General features: G+C 37.0%; 1 protein-coding gene across 1 annotated transcript; it reads left to right on the plus strand.

Moving 5' to 3' along the window:
* Positions 1-9,623: 9,623 nt before the first annotated feature.
* Positions 9,624-15,668, plus strand: LOC113096425 (pentraxin fusion protein-like). The gene is made up of 7 exons (XM_026261810.1): positions 9,624-9,699; positions 10,127-10,165; positions 10,348-10,631; positions 10,693-10,699; positions 10,731-10,838; positions 15,099-15,378; positions 15,482-15,668. The coding sequence occupies exons 1-7, from the start codon at positions 9,663-9,665 to the stop codon at positions 15,666-15,668; spliced, it is 942 nt and encodes a 313-aa protein (XP_026117595.1). The 5' UTR covers positions 9,624-9,662.
* The last annotated feature ends 7,428 nt before the right edge of the window (positions 15,669-23,096 follow it).

The raw sequence follows: 23,096 nt of genomic DNA on the forward strand, positions 1-23,096 counted from the left end.
TTCAGAGGTGTGCAGCGCATTTTATGGAGGACTGTTTCCTGATCCTGAGTAGTCTACAATGCTGGCTGTTCTGACTTACATTTGTTTTTATATTTAATTTAATAATTTGCCACTGATGATTCAAACGTTAGTTTTGAGCAGTGTAGAGTAGTACTTGTTATTTGTTGTTTCTCTGATCACAAATGCAGACATGATTTTATGTTTACATGGTGGGATGCAATGCACAAAAAGACAGTATAAGTCATTATAATCAGTACTTATGTCTACACTGGATGAAACAAATGCCTCGTTTGTGATGTGTTTTAATGTTTTTGTCTGGTCGTGCTGGGAGACGGCATCACAGAATGGTGAGGGGCGTAATATTACTGTCACAAACTTGAGGCACTGAGCCAATCACAACTCACTGGATAGCTGACCATCAGAGCATACCTTGGTTTTCAAAAATTTGAGCTTTCTAAATCCTTCGAATACAGTAATGATTTTTTTTTTTTTTTTTTTATGTAGACTCTTGTGAAGACTTCATATGATCCAGCACCTGTGAGTAGATGACGCCTACCTTGCAAGGACTCCCCCCAAAAAACAAAAACAAACTTTTATTGCTATAAAATGCACATAAAGTTTGCTTGTAAATACTATAATTTTAATTAGATTTAAACTCCTTTTTCTGATACAAGCTCCTATGAAGACTATTCTGGTTTTGAAAAAGATGCAGTCTGTAAAGCTGCTTTGAAACAATATATGAGCTACTGCATTTGTGTTGTCCACTGAGGTCATATTAAAAGTGCACTTGAATGTAAACCAAAAATTTCAGACATTTTTGCTGTAGCATTTTTAAGTTATGGACCCATACATCTGGCAGATATGATAATACAATAACAGCATACCATTATTGCCCTAAATGGTGGAGCTATATCTTAGATTACTTTGAGGGTGTGTTATAATTTCATTCATTCTTCAGCTCAATCTCAAAATAAAACATTAATTTAAATGTCCACTGAGGAAAGCCATATCGTTGTTGTTGTACTGTCCTTTAATCTGTTAAGGGTCATTTCCGATGACAGCGCTGCTTAGTGCACTTGTTGGATGTATCTTACAATGTGTTGTTGGAAGTAAAAACAATTTCCTTGTTTACAACCCTGTTTCAGTCTCTTTCAATATAAATGTCTTTACAGCTGACTCAGAAAAACAATCTCTTGTCACCATCTAATGGAGGAATAATGTCACTAAAATCCAAGAGTCTGACAGCAGACATGATGCACTCTCAAGCAACGCATGCATACTCAAGACACGCACTCAGCTGCACACATGCACCTTTTAGGACATGCATGCTCAGGCTCATGCAACCGCTCTTTACAGTGGGTCGAAGGCAGAAATACATCAAAATGCACACCAAAGGCACAGCATAAAAGAAATTCTGTTAACACTGCCTGAAAATATATATGAAAATGAAAAAGTATTTCATGAGGTGAAATCCTATTTTCAAAATGTGGAGATTACTTAATCAGAAATTTCTCTTAAGATGCAAATCAGCATATTAGAATGATGTCTGAAGGATCGTGCGACATTGATTTCTTTAGTATTTTAAATTCTAATAATATTTTACAATATTTCGTTTTTTATTGTATTTTTAATCAACTAAATGTAGTGAGCTGAAGACTTACATAAAAAAAATGTACAAAAGCAATTTAAAACACCCTTTTCAACTGAATGTTTGAGGATTTACTTACTAGTCATATGGTTCAAAGTGCCTTAGAGATGTTGTCTGACAGGAGGTCTGCTCCAACTCTGCTGAAAGTGCCATCATCATAGAAGAATCTAGAAATATAGCATGCCATTTATCACAGAGTCAAAAAAAAGTTAGTATACAGGAGGTTTATGTCAAATATATATATATATATATATATATATATATATATATATATATACACACACACAAAATATAAAATAACAGAATGTTAATGTTAAAACCTTCCTACAATAACTGTAATATAACAGATGCATGGTGATTTCATAGACTATAAAAACATGGATGTAGTGTCCATGACGTCACCCATAGGTTTCCAAAGAGAGTTTATGAAACCAAAAGTGGGTAGCGCAACAACGCACGTCACTCCGGGGTAATCAAAAATGGGCAAAAAGGTGGGAGCTTGTTGCTGAAGCCCACCCACCTAGCACAACAGCACTGTCAGCAGCGGCAATCCACCCTTCACTCAAGTGGCCACCCCAATAATTATGCAGAAATTTAAGGCTTAATATAATTAATAATGTGGCAAAGCGCTCGGGAGTGACGGTTCTATTTTATGACATTGGGCGGAACGATCTATACCCACGCTCAATTCAGTTAATTATTTCCGACTACGCCACTTGGGGAATTTCGCCCAAAGAATTTAATATAACCCCTAAGCTAAGGCACACACAGATCCTTAACCACAGTTGGAGTCAGAGACATAGGTGATTGAAAAAAACATACAATTTATTAATTGTTAAAAAGACAGTCCTTTTGTATAAAAGGTGTTGACCAGCAATCACTCTTCAATTTATTAATTTCTAACGTTGGCTGCAGAGGATCCTGGGCATACCCAAGGGCAGTCTCAAGATATCACCTCTATGAAGAGCACCCCATTCAGTGCACACACACCAGCACAGCACACACTCCACGACTCATGTCAGAGAAGACCACTACAGTGAAGACCCTACCACCTAATTGGTCACACGTCTGCCCCCGGGTGCCCAGGCCCTGCCAACAAACAAAGAAAACAACATTAAAGAGCAGTGTTATGGAAAACAAAATAATACAAATCACATAAAGGCATCGGTATAATTCAAAACACAAATGAAAGATGTAAATTTACTAATACAATTGAATTCAAAAGAACATATTCAAAAAATACTCGTCTTTGAAAATACTAAACAAAATAATGAAATAAACTAGAAGGAAAAACCAAAATCACGAAAACAGAGTCATCGTTCACTGAACAGTTCACTTGAAATGATTCACTCGAACAGCAAACTCAGAGCTGTTCACCCAAGACGATTCGATCAGCTGTTCACTCGAGACGACTCGCTCGTGACAGAACAGCACACCAAACACTAAACAAAACAAACCCAAAGCAGAACAGCAGCTGATGAGGCCCAGCACGAATAAAGCCTTATGATGAAGCACAGAGCAGATAATGCTCATTCAGAAAGTCGGTAGTCTCCGATAAACTCGTTGGCATGAAGCACAGATATATCGTACACTACGCATACAGATCAGTCAGATTACTCGCCTGATCAGAGCGAACCATAAACTTAATCTACAAACCACCGTCGCAAACAAATGTTTCTCTTACCTGTCTCAAGTGTCCACATTCAACTCTCCAAACAAGCACATAGACCCGCCAGTGGATAAACAGCTTGGGCAAGTTTTACAAGCAGCACATTTTACGCTAACTCCAAACAGAAAGTAACAGGGCGCATGGATGACGTCACAGCCCCGGATAATGACGCATGCCAAGGAACTGGTAGCTCATGCTCTTATACACCCTGGACGCCTAGCCATTGGCTAAACACTAAACGATGATGAAGGAGGGGTAATAACCCTTCCTGCTACAATCAGGATGAGTTATAAAAAAAAAATCACCCCCTCAAATTTGTCACGAAGGGTAAAATTAGCTATATAGACCAAAATAATTTCTTACACCAGGCTGTAAACATGTTTTTTCCTGCTTTAAAGTTGGGCATTTTAACATGGGGAGTCTATGGGATTGACTCCCTTCTGCAGCCAGCCTCAAGCAGCCAGTCGCTGAATTACCGTTTTAGACACTTCCTTATTGGCTTCAAGAGAGAAAGTTCAGCTCGGGTGATATAAGAAAATATGTTGTGAGAAAGTGCATATTAACTAATTCAAAGAGCTTTTTCAGCTCAACTGTGTTTCCTGCATTTCTGTCAGAAGCTCCCTTCAGAAACTCTGACATTTTGGAGCTTCTCTTCTGTTGTAGAGAGATAATATTCTCACTTCTGAAACCACAGAACAAATTTTATGAATATTTGTTTACCATGAAAGATATAATCACGTTTTAACTAGCATTAGATTCAGTTAATTTGCGCTCCTTGTAAGTGACCTCAATGATTAACACTACAGCGCATATTTTAAGCTAAATAAGTTAGACAAGTTTCAATAAACTACTGACAAACTGACAGCAAACCCTTTACAAATCTATCAAAACATCTCATCTATGCATACAGATGTGCTTAAAAGTCCAAACTTCAAACTATCAAAAAGAGCACAAGCTATAGAGTGAGCTTACCTCACCTGAAAACAGTTGAGATGCTAACAGAGACTTTAAGTAAATATTCGAAAGAAACATGTCAGTTACATGTAAGAAAGTGTCTGGAACAGTTGTATGTGATATTTGTGGTTGTTTTATGGACTGAACTCACCTGAAAGCAGTGAAAACAGCAGCTAGTGACGGAGATTTCGTTTGTCAGTTGTTGTCACCCCATTGCCGTGGCAACTCCCTCCGCTCCAGCATTTGAATGAGACTCCAGTCAAAGTCATGCAGTATTTGCTTAAATAAACCAGGCGGCAAGGAAGTTGACCGGAAGTTGAAGTCGGCTGCGTGCCGCCATCTTGTAACAGAACTTCACTTGCGTTAGCATTCCCATTGACGAATAACTTTACATCTGAGGCGTTTAAAGACTCCATTTGTCCATTATTTATTTCTAAAGATACACAACAATGTATAAAGGGCTCCATTACCTTCTATGTTACATTATGGCCCCGTAGAAACAGTTTTTGTAAAAAATAGGCTAACGATTGCGTCATAACCACTCGACTCTCTGTCGCATTACCGTACAGACAGGAGGAGAAGCTTGCAGGCAATTAACTTAACATGGCGTAGTGGCGTTACATTTTAAAATACTATACAAAAATAATTAATCAGAATACTTACTCCTGCTCACTCACGCCAAAGAACTCCCCGCTCAAGCTCGCCGTCTCTGCAAGATTAACGATGGCAGTTTGCACGCACAGCACTTAGAAGATTTACATCTGTCAGACAGGTTGCTGACGTCGTCAAGCTTCGTTTGAGTCTGCGCGTCAGAAACGGAAGTGCTAAAATAACGCTAAAAATGGGCTTCACTTGTCTCAACTGAGTTCCAATGGGGTCGCTGTGTCCATTTCTTTACTGTCTATGAAATAAACCTCTAGAATTAGAACACTACATAAACAACTTAAAAAATACATTAAATCTTTATTCAAACACAAGTTCGAAACTCATTTTGACGTTCTATGACCAAATCATAGGTGCAAAATGGATAGTGGGACAAAATGGCATTTTTATATTTTATTTTATATTTTGTTTTAGGAAATATATATATATATATATATATATATATATATATATATATATATATATATATATATATATATATATATATATATATATTTGTATTATTTCATTCATAAGTTATGCTATGTCCTCGGTAGTACATTGGAACTCAATTAAAAAAAAAAAAAAAAAAAAAGAATGCATAGACAAAAACTTTTCTTTTTTTTTCAAACTTTGTATAAAGATAATTCTCAGCTATGTTACAACATAATTATTCAATATACTATTTTTATTTCTGCAAAATGTGTGTAAAATGACCATAAAAAGGTTTTTTCATTATATACAATGTAACTAAACTAAATCTAATTTGCATATTAATATGTTTTTGGGGCAAAATGTTATGAAAAAAGAAGTGTAATAATAGGAGTAATAATCGAAAATATTTGTATAACATATAATATCATAGAATATTTAAATATAATTCCCCTATTCAGTTGTTGTCTCCCAAAATGAAAATAAACATGCTTTAAGTCCCAGTGTCCTCATAAGAGGACATGTGTGAAACTGTTTCATCATCCTGTTTCATAACAGAAAGTCATATTTTTTATTTGAAACCCATAACATTTTCCTGAGATGTTAATTTTTGACACACAATTAAAACATTAGACAGATTTAAATTATAATTAAAAAATATTATCATATATCCATAAGAGTGTCACTAAATTAATTTCAGACATATTTGAAGACCAAGGAGAGTGAGAGGTCATGGTGGAACCTCCAAACATTCAGTATCTCTGAAAAGCCCTGAATGTTCTCTGTCTGTACAGGACATCCAGACTTAAAACTGTGACATATTTAGTCTCAGAGAATTTCACTAAAATAGAATGTCCTCATAAGAGGCCACAGTGTCACAGTGTCTGGGTTGTATTCCCTGGGAATTCACTAGATGTCCTCCTTCCCCACGGTGTCTGTCACTTTATGAATCACATTCCTCATGCCCTCTGCTTAATTTGCACCCAGCTGTCACTGGTTACTAATCATTACACTCTGTCTAATTCCCATTAGCGTTTGTCTCTCCTTGTGTATTTAACCTGGTCTGTCTTAGTATGTGTCACGGAGTCCTTGATAATTCATGTCCGTCATCTTGACGTGCTCTTGCCCTGTGTCCTTGTTTGTTTATGTTTGGTTTGGTTTGGTTCTGTCTGGTATCGACCCCTGCTTGGACTGTTTATTCTCGTTGGATTAGCCCTAAATAAAGACTTACTCGCAATTGGTTCTCTCTCCGTGTATCCTTGTATCACCGGTCGTGACAGAAGGACTCCGTCACTGCAAGAGCCAGCAGTATGTCAACTTCTGTCTCCTCCCCAGCCACAGAGCGGGAGAGGGATGGATTTGAGGGAACTCACCTGGTGGTTTTCCGGGGGAGCAGGGGAGGTCGCCGAGGAGGGAGTGGTCGAGAGGAGATTCAGCACCGCTCTCAACCATAGCCTCCCTTCGACCAGGGGCTCGTGTGGGATGGACCATGGTCTCACCATGGCGGACGGAGAGGAGAGAGGAAGCGCACGTCCGCCACGGTGGCGCCACTGCCCAAGCTGTATTTTCAGGATCATTACTCCAGTCTTCAGTGTCTCATCCTTCAGAAATCAGTCTAATATGCTGATTTGCTAATTATCAATATTAAAAACATATGAATAAATTTTTCAGCATTTTTTGATGAATAGAAGGATCCAAAGATTAGCATTTATTTGAAATAAAAAAGCTTTGGCAACATTATACACTATATTATTCAAAAGTCAGTATAATTGTTATTTTTTGGAAAAAAAAAATATGGAAATGAATACTTTTATTTAGCAAGGATTATTTAAATTGATCAAAAGTAATGATAAAGACGTCATTTTACAAAATATTTTTATTTCATATAAATGCTGTTCTTCTGACCTTTCTTTTCATCAAAGAAACCTGAAAAAATATACTCTGCTGTTTTCAACATTATATCAATAAGTGTTTGTGTGTGTGTGTGTGTTTTGAGCAGCAAATCAGAATATCAGAACTATTTCTTAAGGATCATGTGACTGGAGTAATGATGCTTAAAATTCAGCTTTGAAATCTCGATAAATTACATTTTGTAATATATTCAAATAGAAATCAGTTATTTTAAATATTCTAGTAAAAATATTTTATTTAATATATTATGTTTTGCTGTACTTTGGATCAAATAAATGCAGGCTTGGTGAACAGAAGAGACTTCCTTAAAAAAACATTAACAAGATTACTGTTCAAAAACTTTTGACTGGTAGTGGATACTATAAGCAACTAAATTTTTCTCTAATTTCTAGCTTTGAATTGGCATACAAAACTATAACTGCTGGACAATAACAAATAATAATTATTTGTTTATATACTACAAACACTTGTTGTCACATAAGGAAGAATAGTTTCTATACTGTATTAAATGCTATGTCAATTAGCACTGCATTGTTCATAAACTTTATTTATCACCTGCTGGAGATGGCTTGAAAAACCATAATGTCGCAATCGTATGTTTAATATGTTCGTGTTTCCAAAAGTGTCTGTTCTTCTGTGAAAACGTCTTCATACAGCGATGGCTGGACGCCTTCGTCCATATTAGGAGTTTCCTGGTATGAATTTCTGTTCGAGAGCGCCCTCTGGCTTCGAGTATGAATGAAACGCACACTGCATGAGAGTTTAGCGCTCCGTGATGTTCATCTCGCCTTCTGGGTCCGAATAAAATATCAGATCATGCGCGGACTGTCCTCTCTCTTTGAGTTTAAATCTATATTTATTCATAACAGCTCTTGAAAACTTCTATGCGGACACACTTGCGTAATCTACGCCCCCAGTATTAAGGATTGATTAAGTGGTATGTCTCTTATAAACTGTCTCTGGTACAGTGCAATAAAATAAATAATTAATATTGTATGATCTGTGATGTTTTCTTTCCAATCATCAGATTTTTTTTTTTTTGTGACATGAAAACATGAGATAATGCCCAGCCCTGGTTAGGTTACCTACCTTGTAAACATAGTCACTAAATGTAATGTGTTCTATTGTTCTTCTTATGGCAGTAGAATACAACTGGATTTATAACATATGATTGGATAAAAGCGTCTGCTAAATGCATAAATTTAATTACATTTTAATTTCATTTAATTTAATGGAAATCCAATGTCTTCACCCCTTTTTAGTGGTTATTAATATTTTGCAAAACCAGTGCAACTCACCTAATTACAGCACAAAGATCAAATCCATCCTCATGATGACATGCCAGCAAATAATCACAGATGCACAAACACTGCTTTTATTTCAGAGTTGAGAAGTGTTATGTGGGATCAGTCCAATTTTGTTTCATTAGTCTGTGCTGCTCTGTTTAATTGTGTGACAGTAACAGTGTTGACATATTTTACATTCAAAAATACATTCAAATAACTTTCAGAAGATTTTTCCATATTCACTTTAACCACACCTATGTCACGCTGTCAGTCTCTGTTTCCCTGGGTGTCCACTAGTGAGCGCACTTCCCCTTAGGCACTTCACCATAGGCACTAGAATTCCTCTAGTCTGGTTCTGTCTTCACAGTAATTGCACTCCAATTAAATCGCACAGGTGCTGACAATCCTTTGTCATTAGTCTCCTTATAAATACCTGTCTTTCCCTGTTGTTTGTATGGAGTCCTTACCCTTCGTGTTACCAGTGTTCTCATCTCCCGAGACTTACCCTTGCCTTCTCGTCCTCCGAGTTCCCGTTCCGTTCCCTGTTTTGTTTGTCTCATTGGACTGTTGATTTGGATTACCCTCATTTGTTTAATAAATCACCTGCAATTGGATCTCTCCCTCTCCTTGTGTTTCTCTGGTCGCGAATAGTTACAACCTATCTGCCTGTCTGTCTTTTGCAATGGATGCATTCATGTAATGCAAATCCACACTTTTCTATCATGCTTGTTCACATATTTAAATTGCAAAGTGTTTTTACCAATGTCCTGTTACACATGTGAACTTACACAAACCTTTCAGTAAGTTGTTACATGTGTGTAGTTACACAAACATTAGAGCTATTACATTAGCATTGTTACCAACATAAACCTTGTTTCATAAAGCAGATGCAAGATTTCAGGCACTGTGTGTGTGTGTGTGTGTGTGAGAGAGAGAAAAGAGAGAGAGAGAGAGAGATGGACCAGTGGAAGGAGAGAAAGAGAGACAGGTGATTGATGGAAACAGATGGGAGGAGAGATGAGGTTGGTCATGTGATTTACATTTAAACAGGTCATCCTCCAAAAAAACATTGATATCACATTCTCCATCCTAAGAGACAGAGAGACACCTTTAATCAGCCATGAGGAAGCTCTACAAGAGCCCCTGGATCTTCCTGGGTAATGTACAACATCTGCTGTTTTACTTGATTCACACTAATATTTACACCTTTATGTTTGCCTTTGGTCAGAAATGTTTTCAAATGGTGTTTTTATTTTAATTTGCACTTATAGATCCACAGAAGGTTCTGTTTCCGAACATGTTACTTTTTCCATGGTTTTCCATTAAATACTTTTCTCAGTATGTAGATTGTGAATTTGATTTTTCACTGGATTACTGGAATAGTTTTTGTTATTTTAAGTTTCTATCTCTGCTTTACAAAACAAATTGATCTTTAAGTCTGTGCTCATTTTGCATGTAAATGATCTTCCAAGAAAGTTATGATACACAGGAAGGTCTTCTCATTACCTGGTAAAGGAGAACAAATTTAATGGTAACTCATAAACCAGAAAAGCATGCTTTTCTGAAGCTCATCTTTTTATACAGGGTTTTTACTGATTCAAGAAACTGTGAATGGACAAGAAGGTAAAATCTTTTATTTTGATAAAATCTTTGTTCTGTTTTGCATCTTTGTACCACAGGTTGTAATAGTAATTGCAATTGTAGGGTTTTCTTCTTTGGAATTAATTTTGAGGAGCCTATATGCATATATATATTAGTTTATGACCATATTGTAACTAAATGTTCAATTACTGGCCTTCTTCCAGAGAATGCAGCACTCCGGCACAAAGCCACGCAGTCGTCCAGGTATGACACCTGGTATAGTGAATATGCAGTGGACGGTGTACGTGGCAGCTGTTCCCACACCAACACACAGACCGACCCGTGGTGGAGAGTGGATCTGATCAACATATACAGAGTAAACAGAGTGGCCATCACTAACAGACTGAGCTACTATTCGGATATCGTATCCAGAATAAACGGGGCAGTGATTCGTGTCGGAAACTTCCTTGACGTTTACAGCAACCCTATGTGGGGATACTTTTCACATGTATCATTGGCTTCAGCTGAGAATTAATAAAAGCAATAATGGGTGATATTTCTGTCTGCAGATGTGCTGTAGTTTCTACTATTCCTTCTGGAGACACAGCCATCTTCTCATGCGGTGGGACTGAGGGACGTTACGTGATTGTTCATATTCCTGGAGGTGGGAAAATTCTTACTCTCTGTGAGGTTGAAGTCTACGGGTATTTGCAAGGTAATTCATTGTTGTAGAGCACTGTTCCATTACTAAATATTAATTTGGATATATTTATAATGTATCTGCATAATATAATTAGATCAACATTTTATACATAAAATTTTGAATCTAGACATAAAATGTTAGAAAAAATGTAACAATGCAATGAACACAAGTGAGCACTGTCTTTATGAATGTGTCACTGAATCTGTAGTTTAAAGGGGGGTGAAATGCTCGTTTTCACTCAATATCCTGTTAATCGTGAGTACCTATAGAGTAGTTCTGCATCCTTCATAACTCCAAAAAGTCTTTAGTTTTATTATATTCATAAGAGAAAGTTAGTCTGTACCGATTTTTCCCGGAAAAACACGACGTGTGGGCGGAGCTAAAGAATCACGAGCGCCAGTAGGCTTTTGCGTTGAGGGCGTTTGGAAGCTGTGACATTACGTGAGGACAAAACCAACCAAAACAAACCATTGCTAACAGTCAGATTCAGCGTATATTTATGATCCAGAGGCTGAAATTTAACAAGAGCAGCATCAGCAACAACGTCTCTATGTGGTATGTACTGAAACTGTATATATTTGCTTAGCGGTTTTGGAAAATGACTAAGTTCCACTTTGTCGTCTTTTTTTTTTTTTTTTAAGCTGTACATTTGGAAAGTGCAGTTTGATGACAACATCGCATGTTGTTTACTTGATGTGCTTACGCGCTGATAGCTAAGTTAACAACACAGAGATATTTGAAGCAGTTTTACTCACCGCATGCGGTTCCAACACACGATCGTGACCCTTTTTCGTTGGGACTGCATTATCCTTAAGAAATAAACGATGTGCAAATCCGGCGTCAAACTGGGCCTTGTTTGTAAAACAAGCATCTTCGAAATGCAGGGAACAAACAAAAACACTTGCACAACTCCGTTGATGCTCTGTAAAAATAAACTCCATCCACTGGTCCCTTAATGCTGTTTCTCTTTTGGTAATCTGTGCAGGGTTGTCTTGCCCTGGCCACCTAAAAACACACTCCTTTTGTGACATTTCGCGACGCTCTCGCTCTGATCAGTGAAGTGTGTTGTGCTCTCAGTGCTCTGCTATACGGGAGCGCGCTCTTCCGGCAAACGTGCCTCAGGACCCATATAAGGAAATTCCGCTCCATCTAACGTCACACAGAGCCATACTCGAAAAAAACTTTTCGAAACTTGTGAAAAACCGGAAGGAGTGTTTTTGGAACAGAAATACTCCTTCAAACGTACAACTTAATTTTTGAAACTTTTTCCATGTTTAGCATGAGAATCCAACTCTTTAACAGTGTAAAAAACTCAGTATGCATGAAATAGCATTTCACCCCCCCTTTAAAGGATTTATCAGATGCTAAATGCACTTTTACAAGTTGTTTGGACTATAATGTGTGTTGGCAGTGTGTGTGTACACAAAAACCCTATAATGATAAAAATCTACCCTTTGTTTTTTTTATTTTTTTTATCTCGTTAAATCATTTCCCCTTTCTTAAATCAAACCAATCTCAGATGCCTGTCTTCATGACATCACACAGACAGGCTCCTCCCACTATATTTTGATTGACAGTAGAGTTTCAGCACAGACTGGACTGGAATCTTAACATTAACCCGCCCTGAGTGACGGAGCAAGAGTATGTTTATAAGAAAAAAACTTTTAAATCACAAAGTAATATGAAACAGGAAGTGTGATTATTCAGAAGGGGTTATGGCCAAAATAAAAAAATAAATAAATAAAATAGTGGTTAACTTACCTAAAAAAATAAAGAACCCAAACAAAACACAGAAATCCCCCTCTTTCTCCCTAGCTGTCCGAAAAACAAGGGGTCGTAAAGTAAATGGCAACCTCCTCCACATATCAAACGACCAATTAACGGACTGCAGTGCCATCCTCCTCTGCTTTTAAGCACGCTCCATCTTCAACATAATCACCTGCAGCTGCATCCAATTAACACTGGCAGAGGGAAAGGGGAAGAGAGAGAAACTGCACAATACACGAAAACATCACAGCATCAAAGATAAATAATAAAACAATAAAACAATTAAGTCCAGAGGGCGAACAAAAAATATATACCAGTGAAAACAGATTTATTGAGAATTTGGCTGCATTAAAATACAGTTTGTGAGCAGTATCAAATGTATTTGTTTGAGAGTGGAATGCATTGTGAATGGTTCACTGATTATAAGGATATGTCAGCTTTATTGGCAGTAGCATGTGCACATTACATTATCTAATAATTGGTCTTCTCTTAGTGTGAAAAGCCTGTGGATAATTTATGGGGGTGCATAATAGAAAAAAAAAAAATCATACAGTTGCAAACCCAACCATAACCCTAACCTTAACAAAAAATTAATAATAATTAATTAATTAAACTTGCAAGCACAACCATAAACGTATAAACGTGCACACACATCCACTCTATAAATATTAATAAATCACTCACTCAAATCATCTCTCTATCACGGCCAGGCTGTAGCTTGGGTTTGCAGGGCACGGACGAAGGTTGTACCAGTGGGCCCTGTTTGAAATTGTTTAATATGTATGTTCATTCATTTTTATTTATTTGTGTTATTTACACAATGTTTATGTTTTTTTCAAGTTTGTAGGTGTCCAGGTACAGATACCGAATAATTAAATGTAAAATGGCACTGGATAGTCTCCAATGTAAAAATTATATATACAATCAAACCAAAATTTATTCAGACACCATCAACATTTCGCACATTATTACACTTATTTAAAATATGACAACAAATTTGTCTTGATGATGTCATAACTTTGATAGAAATGTATGTAATGCATTACAATCAACCAAAACTACAGACAACTATTATTATGACAATATTTACACAACTATCAATACTTTGTTGACCAATTACCAAGCAATGCTTCATTTTGTTCAGACTGTGGTGTGAAAAGGTTGCATTAGCAATTCAGAAAAAAAAAATAATAATAAAAATAAAACAACTAAGCAATACATGGTGCTTTGTAAGGTGCTGAATAATTTTTGGTCCCAATTATATATATATATATATATAGAGAGAGAGAGAGAGAGTGAGAGAGAGAGAGAGAGAGATATAGATAGATAGATAGATAGATAGATAGATAGATAGATAGATAGATATACAATTTTTATCAATTTCACGGCTCTCTCTCTCTCTCTCTCTCTCTGCACTGAACACAGCGGCGAGTAACCAGCTACTCTTTTCAGATATTCCGCGTCTTGTTTTTGGATTCTTTATTGTTTAAATTGACAAGTGGCAAGGCTTTAAAAAACGTGAAAAAGATATGCTTTCATGACGATGCGAAGCAGTGGTCCGTGAACTGTCCTGAGCATCTTTGTATGCTGGCCACAGCCAGTCGGTTGATGTTGCCAGGGGGCCCCCTCTCATATCCCCTATAATCGTCACCACCTTTCACCCCACTAGTGACGGCCATGCTTACAGATATTAATAAATCACTAACTCAAATCATCTCTCTCTCTCTCCCTCACACACACAAAGATTAATAATGTTCATTATACAGCGGCAAGGAACCAAAACTCCATCGGTGACAGAATGGAGAAAAAAACCTTGGGAGAAACCAGGCTCAGTTGGGGGGCCAGTTCTCCTCTGACCAGACGAAACCAGTAGTTCAATTCCAGACTGCAGCAAGTCAGATTGTGCAGAAGAATCATCTGTTTCCTGTAGTCTTGTCCTGGTGCTCCTCTGAGACAAGGTCTTTACAGGGGATCTGTATCTGGGGCTCTAGTTGCCCTGGTCTCCGCTGTCTTTCAGGGCAGTACAGGTCCTTTCAAGGACTAAATTGTAACTTAATGAGAGTATGACAACCAGAAAATTAAAGTTTTTGTCTTCATTGGGGTCGATGGTGAATACTTTGGGACATGTTGCTCCATTTTGTTTGGGTATAGGAAATAGAATAAAATAAATTACAATGCCTATCCTCTCAGGACACCTGGAATCACTGTTATAAGTTAAATTTTTTAAGCATAAACCCCATAAAGCGGCATAAGCTTAGGATCTTCCAATGTTTCTCTATGGTGCTGAAACCTACAGATATCAGAGTTCCCAACTGATACTCGACTGCCATTAGCTCATCTGCATTCAAGGGGAGGGGCTTACAGTTAGGTCAATTGTACTGATAATTCAGGAAAATAGCTCTCTTGCTTGCGTTATACTGCTTCACGTTATTATCTTATAAACTCTAAAATCAAGAATTCATACAGAATCTTTTCATATCTAGAATTTCTAATGATATTTTCTAGGAAATCGGGCAGTAGATGGAGCTGCTTCACAGTCATCAACATTTGAGAACTGGTTTCCTGAAAAGGCCACTGATGGCAATCGAGGTCTCCAGCAGTTGTATATGGGATGTTCCTCAACCCTTAGTCAGAGTAACCCATGGTGGAGTGTGGATCTGCGTGATATTTACCGAGTAAGTAGAGTGGTTGTCACTAACAGAAAAGACTGCTGTGCAGAACGAATAAACGGAGCAGAGATTCACATCGGAAACTCTTTGGAGAACAACAGCAACAACAATCCCATGTGAGAAACTGGAGGCTAAAAGAACATGAGACATCTAGCAAAAATTGGATTGATGCAGGCATTGCAGTGTTTTTCTATCCCTTGTGTGTTTCTCTATCTGTAGATGTGCAGTTATTCCTGCTATTCCAGCAGGTGAGTCCTACAGCTACTCATGTAATGGGATGGAGGGACGTTTCGTGAATCTGATCATTCCTGGAGACATGAAGATGCTTACTCTGTGTGAGGTGGAGGTCTATGGAGAAGGTCAACAGACAAAGACACTGATATGTTTCAATGAACAAATATCTTAAATTAATTTGCATATTTAAACATATTTTATGTTTATATATTTTATATTTTGTTTATATCTTTGCTAGGTCCTGTTTTAAAAAGATCGTTTGTAAAAATGCGGTTTAACTCCAGAGCTGATTTGACTGACACTTCAGTAGGAGAAAATATTTTGAAACAGGTGAGAGAAAGAAACATCATGCTAGATTTTTTCTACACTGATTTAATTTTGTCCATTCATATATGGAAACCAAATACTTTTACTAATAACTTGATATTGCTCCAGAGTTGCTCCAACGGTAAAGGTAATGTCATTGTTTTAATCAGGGTTTATTCATTCTTTGAGTTATGAAGATTTGAGTGTATTGTCACAATCTCTGTTGAGTAGCTTATTAATGTTATTTTCAGGTGGAATCTGCTCTAGCTGATAGAGGATTCATAAACGTGACAATACATTGGTCTCAAACCCCTAAACAGGAAGTCAAGCAGAAGGTGGACACTGCTACGAGTGAGTTGTGATTTTTATGATAACTAAGCTCTATAAATGAAAAAGACTAAAGCATGCAATGCAATAAATGCCTTATCTTTTATTCACAGGTCGTTGTGGTAAAGGAAAATAATACTCTGGAAATCAACACTGTCTTTGACTCACTTAATTCATTCATTATGTGGCAAGACAATGATTCTGAATCTAAATATACTGACTGTAATTTCTTCATAATATTTTGTTTATAATGTGAAGTAAGCTTCGGAAACTTCCTGTAACTGTTTAGTCAAATACATTTTAGGAACTATAAAACATCTTATGCTATTGTATATTGTCAACAAATAGAGAGAGAGAGTAAAGTATAATTAAAATACCAAATAATTAAATATCATTCACATTCACAACCCACACATGTAATTAAACTTAATGTTACAGTTTACTGCTTATTCGCTGTCAGTATTTCATTTTTGTATTGTGTGTAGTGAATGAGGTGGATCGGACACATTTTGGGTTTAACATCCTTTACTTGAAGCTTTCAAATACAGCATGTGTGTATGCAGTGTGAAGTAATTAGAATTTAATCTAATCCCTGGTTTCAGATTGTTCACTTTCTTTATTGCCTGTTTCCCTATCTTCAATTCTAATCAGCTAACATCCTTTACGAAAAATAATTTTATTCAAATGTACAATTAGTATACTTATTTTAAACAAAAAATAGGAATGTATGCTTTAAGTTTACTTTTTGTGTACTTCTCAAAAATGCGCTTTATGTACTCATAAATACTTAAAATGACATTAAAGTATACTTGACTTATACTTTAAAAAACTCTAAATATATTTGAGCTACACTCCTAGAATCCATGTTTTCATTATTACACAGTAGAGGAATACAACATAGATGACATGTCAAATGTTTAAACTGAGAAAATGTATAATTTTTAGGGAAAAATAAGTTGATTTTAAATTTCATGGCATCAACACATCTCAAAAACGTTGGGACAAGGCCATGTTTACCACTGTTTGCATCCCCTCTTCTTTTTATAACAGTCTGCAAACGTCTGGGGACTGAGGAGACAAGTTTCTCAAGTTTAGGAATAGGAATGTTGTCCCATTCTTGTCTAATACAGGCTTCTAGTTACTCAACTGTCTTGTCGCATCTTTATGATGCACTAAATGTTTTCTATGGGTGAAAGATCTGGACTGCAGGCGGGACATTTCAGTGCCGGGATCCTTCTTCTACGCATCCCTGATGTTGTAATTGATGCAGTATGTGGTCAGGCATTGTCATGTTGGAAAATGCAAGGTCTTCCCTGAAAGAGACGACGTCTGGATGGGAGCATATGTTGTTCTAGAACTTGGATATACCTTTCAGCATTGATGGTGCCCTTCCAGATGTGTAAGCTGCCCATGTCACACACACTTATGCAACCCCATACCATCAGAGATGCAGGCTTCTAAACTGAGCGCTGATAACAACTTGGGTTGTCCTTGTCATCTTTATTCCGTATGACATGGCGTCCCAGTTATCCAAAAAGAACTTCAAATTTTGTTTCATCTGACCACAGAACAGTTTTCCACTTTGCCACAGTCCATTTTAAATGAGTCTTGGCCCAGAGAAAACGCCTGCGCTTCTGGATCATGTTTAGATATGGCTTCTTTTTTGTCCTATAGAGTTTTAGCTGGCAACGGCAAATGTCACGGTGGATTGTGTTCACCGACAATGTTTTCTGGAAGTATTCCTGAGCCCATGTTGTGATTTCCATTACAGTATCATCCCTGTATGTGATGCAGTGCTGTCTAAGAGCTGAAGATCATGGGGATCCAGTATGGTTTTCCGGCCTTCACCCTTACACACAGAGATAGTTCCAGATTCCCTGAATCTTTGGATGATATTATGCACTGTAGATGATGATAACTTCAAACTCTTTGCAATTTTTCTCTGAGAAACTCCTTTCTGATATTGCTACACTATTTTTCGCCGCAGCATTGGGGGAATTGGTGATCCTCTGCCAATCTTGACTTCTGAGAGACACTGCCACTCTGAGAGGCTCTTTTTATACCCAGTCATGTTGCCAATTGACTTAATAAACTGCAAATCGGTCCTCCAGCTGTTCCTTATATGTACATTTAACTTTTCCGGCCTCTTGTTGCTACCTGTCCCAACTTTTTTTTTTTTTTGGAATGTGTAGCTCTCATGAAATCTAAATGAGCCAATATTTGGCATGACATTTCAAAATGTCTAAATTTCAACATTTGATATGTTATCTATATTCTATTGTGAATAAAATATAAGTTTATGAGATTTGTTAATTATTCCATTCCTTTTTTGCTCAAAATTTGTGCAGTGTACAAACTTTTCTGGAATCAGGTTTGTACAAGCAGATCTCCTTGTTCTTTTTTTTGGATGTTTGTATACAAAATATATACAAATTCAAACCTAAATAGGGACATAGTAGTATACTTACAGTAAAATGTATGAGTATACTTGTAGTATAAAACTACTTAACTAGTAGTTTACTGAGACTATACTTCAAAGTGTACGAAGTATTTAATTATTAAACTCAATTCACTTTTGTACCTATAAGTTAACTTAATTCCAGTACAAACTACAAACATAGAGGTAAAGGTACTCAAAGTTCGCTACTGTTATGATTAATAATATATAACTTTATAAAAGTATACTTTTATACAAAAATATAATCCTACATAAAAAAAAATAAAAAATAAAAAAAAAAACAGAAAAGGGGAGAGAGAAAAAAAAAGCCCACACAAAGCTTTTCCTCTGGTGGTATAAATAATGTAACAATTTACTGTTTTTAAACATTAAAATAATATACACTTTTCTTTCATAGATCTTCAACAGGTACTGTCACGGAGACGAACCCGGTGATTGGCCAGCAGAGGGCACCTTCACCTGAATACTGAATACACACACACACACATCCATCCATTCATTTACACTGACTACACTACATTTCCCACAAGCCCCGTCCTTGGACTCTGATCACCTTCACAGGTGCTAATCATCAGGACTAGTGACTATAAGATGGACTATCACAACAGCTCAACGCAAAGTCTGGATTTTATTAAATAATAATGATAATAATAACCTCTTAATAACCTAGTTACAATCAAAGCAAAAAACACAAAATGATAAACCCCTCTACATTTATTGACAAATCAATCTCTAAAACAAATGCTAAAATGCTTTTTGCTGATGCACAAGAAAAACCCAACACTATACAGTTACAACACTTCAACTCACTTATTAGAAAGAGTCTGGAGAACAATGCTAATTTCACCATCATGGAAAACATCATTCTGTAAGATGTGTAAACCTGTTTCCTCATTGGGGACCTAAAAATGTCCACAAGTAAAAAATGTACTGGTATTACTTCACTTGAGTCATTTGGTCCTCATAACATATAGGATTACTAACACACAAATGATACATATTTAATACAAAAAAGAAAGAAAATTATCTATCCATGTACAAAACATGAGACTAAAATCTTACTCCAGCATTAGTGAATGCAAGTTTGTCTAAATAAATTAATTAATTAAAAAAAGAACTTGCTGTCTGTCAATGTCCCAGAAGCTCTCCATCGGAAGTAAACTTCACATATCATGAAGCTGCACACCATCTTTCCACAGTCTGTGTGAACGGATAATGATTCAAAGAGGCAGGAAAAGTCCCAAAAAATTATTTGAGGAAAGAAGAACAATTGTTTTAAAACATATCCAGCCATTATAAATGGTTCAGTTGAGTGAAAGCAATAGACACAGTTGCAGTCTAAAGTTTATATACACCTTGCAGTATCCGCAAAATGTTAATAATTTAAGCAGTAAGAGGGTAGAGAGGTAAAATAATAATAATAAAAAATACAATTACTACTCTGATGAAGAAGTATATTCTGCAAGGTGTGTGTAAACTTTTGACCATCTTCATCACCTAAGAGCTGATATTGAGCATTGCGTTAGTTCAGTCAGGCCACGTTAGTCATGCTTGCATCAGCTGACAGTCAGCTGTTCCTGACGTGTACCAATCCAGTCTTGACACCTATCGCCTGAGGTCTATTTAAATTCCCATTCTTCAGTGTCCCTTCCATCGCATCGCTGCTTGCAAATCAAACTGTTGCAGTTTGTTTCAGAACGTCTTAAATCCGCATCTAAGATAAGTGAATTTTTAATGAATTGTGAATTTTATTTTAATCCATATCGCTGTGTATGTTGCCTGGTGGTTAACATCGTGTTGCATCGGTTGCAGGAACGAATATTAAGCATATTTGCAGCAGCATTTATACATCTGTGTTTATACACCTGGAGCAATACGCAGCTAGAGCATGCAATCACTCTAAGGACACGCCGATAAGGTCATGAGAACAGGGTTAAACGAGACAAGCATTCTCGTGTAAGCGTTTCAATAGGGGTTCGCTGTATTAGCGGCAAAATCTTAATGTCACTGGTGTTTATTTCTACGGTTGATGTCACATTAGCTGTGTGAGTGTTTCAGATGCACGCAGCTTCAAACGCACGCATTTATCACTCTATGGCTTCTATAGATAGGCTTATAGTACGTGATTTCAATAGCCACGTTTACATGTATAAAATGTTTTCATTCAGATTTAAAGATTCGGTGGACTATTTACATGAGACGTTATTAACGAATTAACAGACTAATATTTGAAACTCCAGTGTTCATTCGTGCGCTCAGTCTTGTGGCCCGAACACGATCGCATACACACTAAGGCCGTCTTCTATCGTACCACACCAGTAGTGTAGTCGGGGCCATAGGCATACCCACTTGTTTGTTGCTCGCAAGTCTGCAATTTACTATCATGAATCGTTTCCTTTTAATGGTGTACCATACAGTCGTGAAACTGTCAGTTCTGTCATTTAACATTTCCCCGCCCATCATCTACTGAGTCTGCGTGAGAAAACACCGCTCAAATGCCATCGGGAGAACTGGGACATTTCTGGACCGGTTGAGTTGAGAGTTTATATCGGAAACAAGGGAAACCTGCCCCACATTAGGGCACTGTTTCTAAATTACACCAAACTGCCAAAAAGTGTGAAGTGGTGCTACACACTGCATCCGCCAGCTGCATGCAAGAGCAGAGTCTCCCACACAGCGCTGCGTTTGGGCAACAATGTAAAGTGATATTCAGCTTCATCCATTCAGTTGTGACACAGAATTATTGATACTGTTGAGTGACGCATGAGAACATTAAGTTTTGTAGTGATGCTGGCTGAAAAACATCCACAATGTTAATTGCATGGAGAGGTAAACTGGAAAACGGCAACATAGGCATGTCAATTCAGCAATGGGAACTAGCCTCAGCCTAAGACCTTCTGTAATGAAATGAATTGTATTCTGATATATATATATATATATATATATATATATATATATATATATATATATACTAATAATAATAATTCTGTACTTAAAAAAATACACGATTTCTCACCAGGTTTTGTTAAAAAATGAATCACGAGGGGGCGGCTTATGAACACAGATAGTGCTTGCAACGAGCTAACGCACAACAATTACAAATGGGTTTATGAATCTGTATAAATCATACAATGACAGCCACATTTTGGTCAAGTGTTTTCATTGAGCTATTCACTATCAGTGTTGTTCCTAAGCTGAAAATCAGTAATGTTGCTCCTTTATTACATCCGATTCTGCTCTGGTCATGAGATTCCAGATTCCATTCTAATGTGTGTTATTGTATAATTGGAAATGTATCTTCTTCATCCACTATTTCCCAGTCTCTACTGTAATGTCAGTGTCTACTAATCACTGAATGCATAGTGTTACCGACATCACGTTCCCATTCTGATGACTATGACTATTGATGTGGTTACATAAATACAAGTAGTCAGTTTAACACATTAACATGGCAGAATTTTAATTTAGTTCAGGTATAGAAGGTTATCCCACCCCTTCAACAGATTATAATTTCGGTTTGGGCAATTTTTTTCTGACTGAGGTGTTTATATGGAGCATTTTCATTCAGACTGGACGTCATCCCAAGTTTCCGAAAGGGTGTATGCTTTCCCTGCTGGACTACCATCCTCCATTATGCAACTTACAGCATTAATGCATATTACAAGCTCCTCGTGCCGCAGCAAGGGGTCATATGTATCACACATTTGCTTAAAGGGGGGCTACAATGGTGTTTCATGGATTCAGAGTTGTTCAGTGTTAAAAAGATGATTTTTCGTGCTAAACATGGCCAATTTGGATGAATTTAGTTTTTTGTGCCGAAAATCGTACTTCTGGGTTGTAGAAGTTCGGTAGTTTGATCATGGATCTAATGACGCACATGATGGTGGAACTCCTTATGAGCATTTCTCTCGGGAATGCACGCCTCTGCACATGTCGACCAGAAGAGAGTGAGACCTCGCCATAAACGCAATTCATCAGGAATTTGTTGGCAGCTCTGCATAAGATTTGTTCGAGAATGTGTCCAAATAAGTGTGTTTTGTAAACATTTGACTATGTTGGCTGGTGTCTCTATATTCACGTTCCGTACAATAGAATCACCAATAACTAGAGCACTTTCATCAGGTTTCTCAGTGGGTGCATCACTGAGTGGGGAGAACCTGGGGAGAAATATTCTTACTGCGGTTGTTTGATGAACTTGTGAAAAACTGGAGCGAGAGAGAGGAGAGGAGAAAAGAAACCAGCAATAGGTTCGAATGAAAACACTAATGAAAAGCTAATGAGTGCTAACGCTTTACAGGTGTACTGCACTCACGGATATAAAAAAAAGTGAACGATCAAAATTAATCTGAATAGATTGATCGATAATATCAGAAATATGGTGTGAATTAAGTTATATTTTATCACTTTAAAAAACTTTAAAAGAGTGATAGTATGATAAAGATTCTAGAGAAGAAAAATAAAAATAAAAACAGCTACACGGAGCTACAGCTAGCAACTGAAGGCCAACAG

This window comes from Carassius auratus, unplaced genomic scaffold (genome assembly GCF_003368295.1).
Source record: "Carassius auratus strain Wakin unplaced genomic scaffold, ASM336829v1 scaf_tig00215914, whole genome shotgun sequence".
NCBI classification, from domain to species: Eukaryota; Metazoa; Chordata; class Actinopteri; order Cypriniformes; family Cyprinidae; genus Carassius; species Carassius auratus.

What these genes read in the sequence shown, in the direction of transcription:
- LOC113096425 (XM_026261810.1), top strand. Translation starts at nt 9,663, where the DNA reads ATGAGGAAGCTCTACAAGAGCCCCTGGATCTTCCTGG. An exon ending in GAGCCCCTGGATCTTCCTGG is followed by an intron (nt 9,700 to 10,126) that starts GTAATGTACAAC and finishes CTTTTTATACAG; the next exon opens with GGTTTTTACTGATTCAAGAA. An exon ending in AACTGTGAATGGACAAGAAG is followed by an intron (nt 10,166 to 10,347) that starts GTAAAATCTTTT and finishes GCCTTCTTCCAG; the next exon opens with AGAATGCAGCACTCCGGCAC.